Source organism: Acomys minous, assembly GCF_964271855.1.
Source record: "Acomys minous genome assembly, chromosome: 1".
Classification (NCBI taxonomy): domain Eukaryota; kingdom Metazoa; phylum Chordata; class Mammalia; order Rodentia; family Muridae; genus Acomys; species Acomys minous.
Window position 1 is genome coordinate 123,921,223 of NC_140483.1, and position 14,250 is coordinate 123,935,472.

Sequence of the window (14,250 nt, forward strand, 5' to 3'; positions counted from 1 at the left end):
TGAACTCTGCCAAGCAAGTCCTCGATAGTTACTGCCTTGCAAATATGTCTGTCAGACATATTGGGCTAGAAGTTCAAAGATGATGCTCCAACATTATAGAGAGTGTTGGGTGACTGTTCAGGCAGCAAACATCTCAGTCCTCTTTTCCTTTCGGAAGCTGCTAACCTGCACTTCCGGTTCATTCAGAGGTTTTAGTCCTTTTCAAGTCTCTGATGGGGTTGAAGACCAGATAGTTTAGTCTTACAATTAAGCTCAGTTGGTTAGTGGTTAAGATGTTTTTAGATCAAGATAGATGTTTTAAGTTAATAGAGATGAGATAATGATATTGATTTTCATTCAGAAATTTAGATCCAACAAGATAGGCAAGATAAAGTTTACTTCAAGTTTGCCAATTACAAATAGCCAAATCACTATGAATGTAACACTTACATAATTCCTGATTGTCTCATGGTTCTTCTTGCTATATAGTTTATTTTATTCATGTGTAATAATATAAATGCATATGTTAAAAAGAAACATAATAAATAAGAGAAAAAGTAAATTATAGGATTACAGAAATAAGTGAGAAAAATATAGAATGAAGCACAAAGAGAGGAAAAGGATGATATACAGAAAGCGGTTGCAAAGTAGACACAATGAAAAGTTGTAAGATATATGAAGTTAAATTACCAGAGGAGAAAAGAGAAGAAACAGTATCGAAAAGAAAGTGACTAAGAACTATTCAAAGTAGTGAAAATCACAGTGCCCTAGTTTGATTCCTATGGCTTTGAGAAACACCAGGATCAGAAGCCCCGGGCAGGAAAAGGCTTACTTGGCTTACAGGTTATGGTCCATCATCTGACAGGGACCGCAGACCTGGAGATGGGAATGGAAGCAGAGACAGTGGCAGCATGCTACTTACTGACTCACTCTCGGTCATTTACTCGGTTTGCTTCCTTACAGCACAGAACCACCTGTCCAGGGATAGTACTCCCTACAATGTTTAGGGCCCTCCTGAATCAATCAAAAGAATGCCCTAGCAGACCTGCCTATGGATCAATGTGATGGAAGTGGTTCCTCATTTGAGGCTCCTGTTTCCCAAATGACACAAGTTTGTGTCAAGTTGATAAAGTCTGACTAGAACAACACTCATCTACATATTTAAGCAGCCCCAGGCAGGAAAAATGAAATAAAATAAATGTAAAGAAATAGCATAATTGAAATAATAAAACTATGAGGGAAAAAATCTCAGAAGCTGCCAGGTAAAGAAATACAGATGCTAGGAAACAGCAGATGAAATCTGAAATGCTGAAGGGAGTGGAAAGCAATCATGTTAACTTGGATCCTACACACAGCAAAAATTATTCTTCAAGAGTAAATACAGGATTTTAGGTAAAACTGGGGTAGTGTAACCTCGTACCAAAGGAAAAGGAAGAAGATGCTTTAAGCTGAACGAGAATAGGATTTCTCTCAAAGATTAGAGATAAGGGAAGAAATGGCAGCAGTAAAAGGATCAGTCTGAAGGAATCCCACCCAAGTGCCTAACAAAGTAGTAAAGCCTTGAAGGTACAAAAGTAGTTATGATACTCAACAAAACATCCTGAAATGAACATAAAATGAACCTCAAAATCATTTGACTTTTGGTTGATTTTTGTTTTGTTATATTTTTGTTTTCTGTTCAAGACAGAGTGTCTCTGTGTAGGCTTGTTGTCCTGGACTCACTTTGTAGATCAGGTTGGTCTCAAACTCACAGAGATCCACCTGCCTCTGCCTCCCAAGTGCTGGGATTACAGGAGTGCACAAGTACTCCCAACTCCAGAGCCTGCCTTTATTTATTTATTTGTTTGTTTGTTTGTTTGTTTTGGTTTTTTGAGACAGGGTTTCTCTATGTAGCCTTAGACTCATTTGTAGACCAGGCTGGCCTTGAACTCACAGAGATCCACCTGCCTTTGCCTCACTGAATTAAAGGTCTGTGCTACCTCACCCAGCTTCCAGAGCCTTTCTTTAGGGGATTTTCCCCTTATTTTAAGCTATGCTGGAGATCAAACCCAGAGACATATAAATGTGAGGAAAACATTCTACAGCTGAGCTGTACACCGCCAGTCCCCAGGGCCCTTAAGTACTTTCACATAGTTCCTATTTATGAGCAGGGTTAGTCTCGAAAACATACTGACTCTGATTTTCAGTCATCAAACTTCACTTTTACAGCCAAATGAAGGAGGAGGAAGAGGAGGAGGAGGAGGAGGAGGAGGAGGAGGAGGAGGAGGAGGAGGAGGAGGAGCAGCAGCTCTGATTTTCTAAGTAAATGGCCCAGTTCCCATCCCTCAATGAGGCGATGTTACTTAAATATTGGGATCTCCATTTGTGGATATAAGTGAGACATCTTTTTACTCTCATGAGCTAGATCATTACAACCTAGTAAGAAGCCTCATATTCTAAAGTGTTTAGCTCGTGGTAAATAAACATGATCTGCCAAGCACCATGTCCCATGGAACAGGATCCTTTCACAGATTTCCATTTTATAGGCACCCTGCACCAGCCTGTTCTTAATTCTTAAAATATCACATATAGATATAAAACGTTAGAACTCAGATATTAAGTTTAGCTAAGCAGAGAAAAACAGCCACACCATCAAATTTAATTGGTCACTCAATTTTTAAACCTGAGTTCTAACAAAATGACCGTTGTCTCCAGAGTGATGTTCTATGAATTTTCTCTATGCTTTCATCTCAAAACAGGCTATCTCATGAAACTGTAGAATTGGAATAGTAAGTGAAGCATGTAATTCAGCACACCCCTCTTCTTCCACCCCCACACAAGGGATGGCAGAACATTAGCTCAGCCTCATAAAAGCAGAAACAGGGAAAGCATCCAGTCCAGCTTTGGAGCTCACTGGTCCATGTTGGCTAAGCTTACATCACTCACATAAAACCAGATCCCACAAGGGCTTCACATTAGTAAAGCACTGGCTCTTGTCCCATTTCCATTAAAGGTCACAGAACGTTGTTTTAAATGTACATCTCCCCCTAAATTCAGCCATGGGAAGGAGCACTGACAACTGAAGAAAAACATGTTGTTTTCAAATCAAGGTCAAATTTTAGAAAAGCATTTAAAGGGACTCAAGGGCAGGCTCTAGCTTTCTCTAATATTCACGAGGCAAAAATAGATGATAGATAGATAATAGAAAGTTAGATAATAGACAGACAGGTAAGACCGATGGATGATAGACAGATGGATGCTCTCAGCATGGAGTCCAAATGCCAAATGGATCCCTAATATTGCTGCTGCTGAAAGGCAGACTAGCTAGAGGGCAAGGTACATGAGTGGGGTGTCTCACAGTCCACAGCAAACTGGAAGTTTCAATGCAAACCGCCACTTCATAGACATATTTGGAGGTATTCTTGACAACAACTTGATGGATATTTCCTTGCATAGCTTTTTTACACACTGTGGCTATTTTTAAAATCCTTTCTGAAAAAGGTTTTAAGCTCCAGATAGGAGTTTGGATATGAGACAAACACTGCAATTTCACTCTGTCAATGAGTCTCTTTCCCAGAACTCAGTTGTGTTTTCTATACTACTTTTAAAGATATGTTTAATCACATACATGGTAATCTTGGTAATGTACTAGTCATTCTCCAAGCACTCCAGGTCACCGTTCTATATAAAGTTATTAACTAAAAATTAAGTGGTTCTCCTTGGAAGGCATGTATTGCATTAACATATTTGTTTATAACCGGTCATACCTGGACAATACTCTAGTGAAGGCACGTTAGCTCATTTTGAAACAGTAAGAGTCATTCAGAACTAAAACAGGGGTGTGGAAGATGGCCCAGCAAGTAACGATCTTGTAGCATAAGGGTGGGAGCCACAGTTAGGATGCCCAGCACCCATACCTAACTGTTACCCCAGCATGTAAGAGAGGGAGATGGGGCTGTTCAGAGCATGCATGCTGGTTATCTAAACTAGCCAAATTGTGTCTGAGCTCTTGGTTCAGATGAAGCACTTTGATATATTGATATTAGGCTTGAAATAATAGAGGAAGATACCTGACTTCCACCTCTGGTTTCCCCACATACATGCACAGGCATACAAACACACACATGTGCACACATACAAATGCATTCATTAATAAGATGGTTTTCTTTACTTAGAATAATCACAAAAGTTTTATAAAATGACTAAAGATATCAGAAACATTTGTGAAACGTTTAGGCTTCATGAATCGGACAAGCATCAGGTGGAAATTAAGGTAAAAAGTCTACACCATCCAGCAGTCAAGCCAGAATCTGGGGTCCAGGACAACTCAGAAAGCTTTTCTCAGAGTAGAGCAGATCAAAACCAGTTAGCATTGGCCGTGCGTAGGAAAAGTCACTTTTTAAATGACATCAAGGTACTAGTTGCCAACAGTCTGAGAAGGACCTAAGGTAATGAAATTCAATGGCATAGGGCTCTATTTTCAGAGGCAGTCTTGCAATTAGAAACCTAGTGTTCTACTGGAGAGTGCAAAGAGACATACAGGAACAAGCAGAACTAAAGTTAATGGCCCTGAGTATGGGGCTCCTTCAGCGACATAGATGATTGCTTCCATTTTATTACATAGCTGAATTAGACCAGAAGAATGCAAATGTATCTTCAGAGAAAATAGTTATGCAGGCATCAGTCATGGAGACGTGCTGCTGCTGTCGTACTTCATGGACCTTGTGTCACAGTTAAGACGCAGGTAGCTGCAAATTGGGATCATTTGTATTGTTGTCTGTGCTACTGATGGTGGAACCTGGGCCCTGGATTTGTTTGGTAAGCCCTCCGTCACTACGATACAGCCCAGCACCTAATCACATGCCTTTGAAAGTCTGAAAACACATTCCTAAATATGGGCGGCAACAATACAGCCACTTATGAAGGTCCTGATGATGGCGGGAAAACAGGCTACACGATACCACCCCGCAAGCCCCCACCTGTCACCTGTGCACCTTCTGAGCATGCGTATGTACCTCCTGCGCGTTCGCTAGGTAGTTTATAAAGGGAATTCCTCCCATTTCTCTCTCTCTCTCTCTCTCTCTCTCTCTCTCTCTCTCTCTCTCTCTCTCTCTCTCTCTCTCTCTCTCTCTCTCTCTCTCTCTCCACACATGTATCTCTGGAGACAGTCTCTGTATTCCCCTATTAAACTTCTTAAGTGGATCACTCGGTACAGCTTTTAACACGAGTGACAGACAACTCCCACTAATCCTTAAAAGAAATCCTGAAAAGAAAATATGTTCCACTGGTAGAGCACAGTACCTGCCTGGTAGGCATGGTTACCTGGGGTCAGCCACCCAGTACCCCAAAACACACAAGAACATATACCATCCAGTATATGCCAGTACACTAATAAAAGTTTTAGAGATAGTATCTCAATTGTTCGCTGTTTCTATTGTTGCTGACCACCAAGTATATGCCAGGCCCTTTCCTAAGAGAGTTATCATACAGTTATTAACACCACCAATGCCTAGAGGAAAAGATGGATATTAGAGTTAACATGTTATTGTGCCCAAGGACAGAACAACAGTAACTGTTGAGCTGGGGTAGGGGGCTGCTTAGGAACAGTGGATTTAAACCTCTTCACCCTTCACATTATTTGTGTTTCTGGAAAAGATAGGTATTGTTCCCCTTCTATGTTTTTTTATATTGTAAAAGAGGAAATGCTTTGGCCATCCCCAAATTTGATTTATAACTCAAAAGAATTCTTGAGGAGCACCAAGGAGCACTGATGAGATGGGAAAGGTGCTGTGGCAATGATGTATCTCCCCTAAATAGTTAAAGCATCATTTTTCTCATGGAGTTGCTATAGTCTACAGCTTTTCTCCCCCCACACCACACACATACACTACAACACATGCCTCCAAACCTTGGGGAATACAAATACTGAAAGGTCTTAACTCTCACACAGACTGTTTACAGAAGATACAGCACTGAATGAACATTATGTCGAGGATTTGACATTGACAGCAAGCAGCAACTGTGGCAAATGAACTGGCTGTGACCCCATTTTCTTTAGCACATTTCTTGAGGGTGTACTCTTAGAAAAGCACTTTCTCACATGCTGTCACGTTGACATGTATCCATATAAATGTTTAAGATAAATCTCCCATATCCAAATTGCATCTAATTAATGTAAATGGGAAATTTTTAAAAAGATAATCCTATTAAGCTATTAAAGACACAACATGGCAAAGATTTGGCCTTCCCAAAGATTCTCTAAAGAAATTTCATGTTTAATTCATATGCTAAAATCCACAGCCTATTTTTAGATTGGGTGAAAACAATAACAACAGATATATATTGCATCAGTGACATGTAAGTGTCACTGGACAACATATAAATCTCTCACTATCCCTTGTATTCGCATAACAAAACCCTGATTTTCTGGGTGCTGTATTCTCAGCATACACAGGAACTGCATTATTCAACGAAGGCTCTTTCAGTGTCATTTGACTCAAGACATAGGGAAACTCTCAGAACCTGAACTCCCAGGATAAGAAAAAGAAGTATTTTATTTGTGTAACGCAACAGGAACGTGACCCCTCCCACATATCACTGCTAAGACAGCCAACAGATTTTGCCCAGACTCTGTGCTAAGACGGGCAGAGCCCAAGCTTTTGGCAGTCTTGAGTGCCAGGTCTAGACCCACATTGCTCTGTAATTCAGGCCTGTGGTTCTCCATCTATGACCGCCACACTTGCAGCATCAGCATCACCTAAGAACCTCATAGGATGCACATGCTTGGGCTCCACAGCCGTCTGACTCAGAAACTCTGGGAGCGGAGCCCAGCATTCTGGGTTTCAACAAGCTATCCAAAGGATTCTACTGTGTGCTCAAGCTGGACGGCAACTTCTACTAGCTAATTCCTTCTCCCAAGTCTTAATACATTTAGTCCAAAATAGGTCTGATGCCCAGACCTATTCTCCAAGGGACTGTCCCTTCTCCAAAGGATTGTGCAACATCAAACATTTTATTATGTGAAAAACTGTTTCAAAAACTTGTAAAGTACTAGACAACTATAGAGTATTCATACAACAAGGTAGCTTCTTGTGTTATTTCTAGATCTATGTCACGGTAGTTCAGATGAGCAGAAGGATCACGGTTGGAGTCTGAGAAGAACGTTATGATGTATATAGCCTCTTGTCGATTCTGCAGTGTTCAACAGATGAGAATGTATTCTAAATTTCACATCAAAGGCAGACCTCATGATGCCTCCTGCTGATGTTCATCAGAACGTTTTGTCAGCTGGGCATGCTGGTGCAGGCCTTTGATCTCAACACTCAGCAGAGGCAGGCAGGTCTCTGTGAGTTCAAGGCCAGTCTGGTCTATAGAGCAAGTTCCAGGATGGCTAGGTCTGTTATACAAGGAAAGCACATCTTGAAAAACTAAAAGAGAAAAACCCATTTTGTCACTTTTATTAGGCCAGCTTCTATTGCAAATCATTTTAGTTTTGGGAGAGAAAAGCTAGGGGAAAAGATGCAGATAAAAGGGGTCTTAAAATTATTTCAAAGGAACTAAAAATCTCAGGAATTCACTTTTCTCCCTGTTGAAATAATTAAGCCACAACTGCTTTAGAGACTGAGCTTCCTATTTCTTGTAAAATATGGAAAGAAGCATTGGTAGCTCTCGCCTCTCATGAATCTCACTGATACATCATCCAAAGTTCTCAATAGCAAATTAAGAGCAACATTTTTCCTTCCCCATGCTCAACAGTCTCAAGTGCATCTGGCCACTTTTCCCTTCTTATTTTGAAGTCATAATGAATTACTACCTACATGGCCCCCCTCTTCTTTCCAAGCTAATGTCCACTTCTTCAGTGGTCCTACTTTTAAATATCTGTATTTCTTGCTTTTTTGAGTACTCCAAGCCCCAACATGAAATTCAATATCCATCACTCTTCATTAATCTCACTAGATTATTATGATGGTAAGAATTCCATTTTCAAATTTATTTTATATTGAGGGGGCCAGCTTGCTTGCTCGGTGACTAATGCACTTGCTTGCAAGACTGATAACCTGTAGCCAGCCATGGTGGTGCATGCCTTTAATCCCAGCACTTTGGAGGCAGAGGCAGGTGGATCTCTACAAAGTAAGCTTCAGGACAGCCAGGCCTGTTACAGAGAAACCCTGTCCTGAAAAAAAAATGGCAGTGAAATAAACTATTTAAATGTAACCTACAGAATGTGAATTTAATTCCAACATTGGCATTCATAGTGTGCTTCGAAGTAACAGATTCTCAGCTTTCACTTTGCTCTTGTATTTTTCATATCTTTTAACACCTGTAGATAGTTATCACCTGTGCATAGTGACTGAACACTATACTTGCTTTCCCAATCACTACTTCCATAACCCAATGTTCCACATATATTCATTGTTAAAGTAACTTCCATTCTCTTGACACTCTCTAAGATGTTTTATAATCATTTACCAACTTAATACGCTCATGAGGCTGGTGGTTGTAAGAGATAACTCAAACAACTTGTCTGAAATCATAGTTTAGTAAATAAGAACTTAGGAATTTAAGCTAATGAATATATGACTCTAAACAAAATCAATGTCCTTGATTTTTACACCTCATGGTGTTTGTTGTTGTTAGTGTTCATGACCCTTACTTTGAAACTGAACTCTATAACATTTAGAACTACACTACAGAGCCAGCGATTTATCTACATTCATCATGTGTCCAATCAGACTGTCTCATCTCTCCATGTGAAAACTGATTTTAAGTGAGATGTGCTGGTTAAAATTTATTGCCACTTTGATGGGCTCTAGAATCACCTAGAGGCAAGTGTTCGGGGATGTGTGTGGGACTGTTTAGACTGATCAGTCTGTGAACAATTTTTGTGGGCAATTATTTATATTTAGCTTGTAGAGGTGAGAAGACCCACTGTGAATGTGGGGAGCATCATTCCATGGGCTGGGTTCCAGAATACTTAGAGACAACTGAGCGGTAGTGTTCAGCTATGGACACACATGACCAGTTGCTTCACCCTCCTGACACCATACCTTCCCACCATGATGAAATATACCCTTGACCTGTAGGCCAAGACAACCTCTTCCTTAAGATGCTTTTGTCTGGTAAGATAAGGAAGATAGAAGAATACAATAAAAAATTTGAAGAGAAGATATAATATAGGAAAAGACTATATAATTCAGTAATTCTGAGTATATATCTAGAGAAACTGAAAGTGAAAACTAAAACTTAGTGAACAAAAACCATGTACAGCAAAGTTTGCAGCAGCATTGCTCACAGTAAGCAAAAGACAGAAGCACCCCCAAGTGTCCATCCACAGAGCAATGGAAAGCAAAAGACACACAGGCATGTGGTATGAGTGCTGTGATTCGGCCTAGAATAAAGAAGGAAACTCCAGCTCTTTATACCAGGGAGGAACTTTTAGAGTGGCCTTGTGCTAAATCAAATAAGCCAATCATAAAAGGATAAATGTCAGCTAATCCTACCTTTGTAGAGTGCACAGAGGAACCAGATACATGGAGACAGAATGTAGAGCAGTGGTCTCCAAAGGAAGGAGAAATGCCTTACTTTAAAATGCTGTGATAAGCCAGGCATGGTGGCTCACGCCTATAATCCCAGCACTTGGGAGGCAGAGGCAGGTGGATCGCTGAATTCGAGGCCAACCTGGTCTACAAAGTGGGTCTAGGACAGCCAAGGCTACACAGAGAGACCCTGTCTTGAAAAAACAAATAAAATAAAATAAAATAAAATGCTGTGATAGATGCTAACAAGAGAATTAGAGATTTATATAATTGGGAATTTGTCTAATGACACCATTTCAGTTGGCAAAACAGCAATGGCCACAGCCAGAATATTGCATATATTTTCCTAAAGCATATAGGAAACTACACTGTGAATCAATCAATAAGAATAAAAAGAATGGATCCGTGGGTGTTTACTGAATACTTTCTGGATTAATAAACTTATAATTATTTTCTAGACTATTTCAGTGTGCTCATTTGGATACAAAAATACAATATGAAAAACAGCTATTTCTTTCCCCAAAGTTAGAACTGCCAAAAATGACCTGTCTCTGTTATTTGAAATAAACAAAGTCAAAATTCACCTCCAAGTGGAAAGGAAAGTGCATTTTCATAACTGATGGCTTAAAAACAAGTAACAAAAGGGTCAGCTCTGGATTAACTATATGGGATAAAATCTTACGCCCAATAAAATGATCTTTTCAAAAAATCAGAGGTGACCAAAAGTGGTGTGTAATAACAAAAAAAAATTTAATCATGACTGATAGGATAAATATTTTGGTAACAATCAGAGTTCACTTAGTTTAAACAAGTTCAGCAGACACAGAACACAAGAAAAGGATGCAACAGAAAGAGTTTTGAAATTCTAGAACAAAACAAATCTTTGAGTCATTATACAAATCAAGGCTCCAATTACTACAACTTTAACTGGCTACTTGTATTTTCTATTCTTAATAGTATAAACAAAATGATTTTTAATTACAATAGAAACTGACTGTACTTACGTCCACTGGAAATATCTGAATAACATTTCCAGCTATGTCCAAGACTCTTAGTTTTTTAAGGTGACAAATTCCCTGTGTCAGAAGACAAAAGGAAGAGAGGTTTTTATATAAAATTATAAGTATTGACTTTGTTCAGAGTTGATAGAGGTGCCCCTCCATCAAGACAGTCTTCCCCGAGTCTCTAGAGATAGCCAATAACTAGATACTTACTTCTCCTGAGCACTCCAAAGCAACATAATATATTCTAGGTTAACTATTTCTAGGTCGAACCCCACTCCTCACTGTTACCAAGTGTAGACACAGGCGAGTTCCTAAGTACATCTCTGTGTTTTAATTCCCCACTGTCTACTAAATAGAAAAGTATGTACACTTGTGCTTGTTTACCGCATTACCGGAGTTACCAAACTCAGCCCGATATTCAGTCAGCACTCTTAGGTGTGAGCTATTATTAAAACAGAAATCCTGTGAAACAGGAACCAGCTGTAATCATGGAATGATAATTTCACCAGAATTCATAGTACATGTATCTTTTGCTTAGCAGTATGATAACACAATCCTTTCTTCATAAAAGAAATAAAACTCATGACTTCATCTACCATGTGGTTGTTATGGGACATCTTATTTCTAGTGTTTCTATTAACAAGCAAATGAAAACTAGCGTTTTAAAGCTTGGAAACTTAAAAAAAACGTAAATTAAAAAACGGATGTATAGTTTATTAAATGACTTCAGCTATTGTAGCAATGTTTCTGAAATGCTACTATTATTTTGGTGGCAGAGTTTCTCCCTATTAAAATGGTATATCTCTTTAGCCACATCCAGGAGTCCTCATCTTTTATTGCCTGCTTTCACAAGTTGTGTTCTCTGGAAGCAGATGATGAGGCTGTGGTACTGAGTGTACTTTAGATTTCCATCTTTGTAAAAGCCAGGTCACCATGTAGACATGGACAGAAATTGTTCCATAAAGAGAATACCATGACTGGGATACAACTGCAGGAAGAGTGGGTGTTAAAACAACAGAAAATGACCAAAGAGGACCGACAAAGGAGACATCAGTATATATGCATATATATGAATGTATGTAAACCACATGTGTGTCCAGTGCCCACAAAGGCCAGAAGAGGACATCAGATACCCTACAACTGGAGTTGTGGATGCCTGTGAGCTACTATGTGTGTGCTGGAAATTGAAGCAGGGTCCTCTGTAAGACCATCAAATTCTCTGGACCACTGAGCCATCTCTCTAGGCCCTAGATGTGGATTTCATTCCTACTTAGCAGGTAGAAAGACTACATTTATCCCCATCAGTCCATCAACCTCATCCCACTTACCTAGCTTGAGTCTTATGTCCAATGTGAAGGAATATTCTGATTTGGCTAAATGGCCTGAGTAGTGGGAATAGAGCAACACTAACCAAACCTCAGAGACTCAGAGGGGAAGGGAACTTATAAGGCTATAATGCAGAACAATTATCAAAGCAAAAATAAATGGATGCTAGACAGAGAAAAGAAAACATATCTTACTACACAGCAGGCACAAAGCTAAAGGTTAACATTCCTTATGACTAAGGAGAGCATGAATTATACTGAAATTTTGAACAATTTTCATTTGCCTGCTGTGGCTAATGCAAATGTCAAGGCATTGACTCAGGAAACTCAACTTTAACAAAGTTAAGAAACTTGGCTGCGGGACCTGTCAGTACTTTTAACATGTGAATATATTTTGTAAATGTTCAAAAGACGAGATACACTAGTCTTCTGTAACAGAGAACTATAAGTGAGAAGTCTAGGAAACAACAATGTGTTCTCACCTCTACAGAATGTAGAAGTGTAAGGTCCGGGTGTCAGTGTGGTAGGGATGTAACAAGTCCTCTTCTGGGTTTTAAGTGGCAACTTCTCACTACACAATCACATGATGGGAAAAGCCCTTTGTCCTTATGAAGCCTCTGAAGGTAGTGTGGTTTGGTTTGATTTGGTCTGGTTTGGTTTGGTTGTTTGGTTTGGTTTGGTTTTAGATTTGGTTTTGGTTTGGGTTTTGGTTGCTTGTCTAAGACATGACCTCATATACAACACCAGGTTGGCGTCAATCTTGTCATGTAACTGAGGATGCATCAGAACGTTTGACCCTGAGTGTTGGATTGTAAGCATGCCCTAGCACACCTGGTTGGGGGTCTCTCCAGTACAAGTGACAGCTTTATTCATGAGGAACCCATGCCCAGGGTGCTGCCACCTCCTGTTCCATCATACTAAGGTTATGAATCACTCAATGCATGAGCATCCTGGACCACATAAAACCCCAAAGGCGTGTGCTGGACTTACGCCTCTAGTGCACTGCTTTGGGAAGTGACACGCTAGTCCATATGCTAGTGTTCTCGTTCCAGTTCCTAAATTGCATGCCTTCTTTTAAGAATTCTGAAATTCTTGGTTGGACTTTTAAGTGCTGCTGTCATTGTGACTAGCTCACAGAACTTGCAGATTTATTTCTGCATCAACAAGAAATATCCATCTATATTTGAGTACAGGATTCAAATGCATTTCCTAAGTAGCAAATGCCACTTCCGCCTATTGGACTGGTTTTATGAAAGCCAGCTCTTAAAATTAAGTCAAAGCTTTCTCTACAAGACTCAAAGCTGCCTCTGTTCATTCTTCTGCTTTATATGCAAACTCAAATCCAAAGAGATTATTATTTGGCTTCAACTCTCAAAAGGCAGTGCCGGGTTTTTGTTCAGATTATTCTCCAAGCTGGGTGGCGGAGGTGCACACAATTAATCCCAGCGCTCAGGAGGCAGAGGCAGGAAGATCTCTGTGAGTTCGAGGTCAGCCTGGTCTACAGAGAGAGTCCAGGACAGCCAAGGCTACACAGAGAAACCCTGTCTCAACCACCCCAAAAATAGAACCCCCCCCCAAAAGACTATACTCCAGAAGTCCTAGGTCCACCTTGTACTCAAAGGGTTCTTTTCTTGTCCCCTAGCCCTCTTTACTGAAATTAAAATAGAGCCCATAGGGAGTGTAACAGAAAATATACATTCATACACATGCAGAGATATACACATAATTCATAATGTACTAGTGATTCACACCTCTTTCTTTATCAAAACACATGAACTGTGAAGTTCTGTAACATTAGTAATGCAGGCAGAAAAAAGCAAGGATATAGTCTCGCTCAAGCCACCTCCCATTACATTGACTGAGCAATGATAACAAAACGAGAGGCTCTTTTTTCCTTACCTCTGGCAGAACGTCAATGTTGTTCCGAGCCAGGAAAAGCTTCTGAAGACTGTGTAAGCACTTGATCTCATCAGGGATGCTCATGAGCTCATTGTAGTTAAGACACAGTACTGAGAGATGCTCAAGGGAACAAAGCTCGGTAGGAATCCTGGTGAGCTTATTATGATTGATGCTTAGGTAGATAAGATTCCTTAACCTAAAACAAGAAACAGGCAAAGCCCCTGACTCAAGGCCATCAAATGAAGAAAGTCCATTGTTAAAGAACCACTTACTGTGTGTCATTTTTCCTTGGAGCCCCTCTGAATCTTACTAAGTCAGGTGTTTGAAACTACTGTAACTCTTTTGAGCATAAAAGGTCTTTAATGGAGCTTAGTTTTAAAAATAATTTATACTGAGGAAGCTATGCAATCATCTGGATTTAGGCAAAAGAGAAATCTTCCAGTGTGGTGGTGCATGTCTGTGATCCCATCATTGAGCAGCAGAGGCAAGTGGACCCCTATTAGTTCAAGGGCAGCCTGGTCTACATAG

General features: G+C 40.0%; 1 protein-coding gene across 2 annotated transcripts in view; it reads right to left on the minus strand.

The window, feature by feature from the left end:
• LRRC69 (leucine rich repeat containing 69) overlaps positions 1-14,250 on the minus strand; it is a 114,328-nt gene that overhangs the window by 70,689 nt on the left and 29,389 nt on the right. For both annotated transcript variants that reach the window (XM_084759821.1, XM_084759820.1), the window contains exons 4-5: positions 13,723-13,918; positions 10,499-10,570 (exon numbers count right to left, since the gene is read on the minus strand). In XM_084759821.1, the coding sequence (XP_084615947.1) occupies positions 10,499-10,570; positions 13,723-13,918 (268 nt within the window). The remainder of the gene's footprint in view (positions 1-10,498; positions 10,571-13,722; positions 13,919-14,250) is intronic.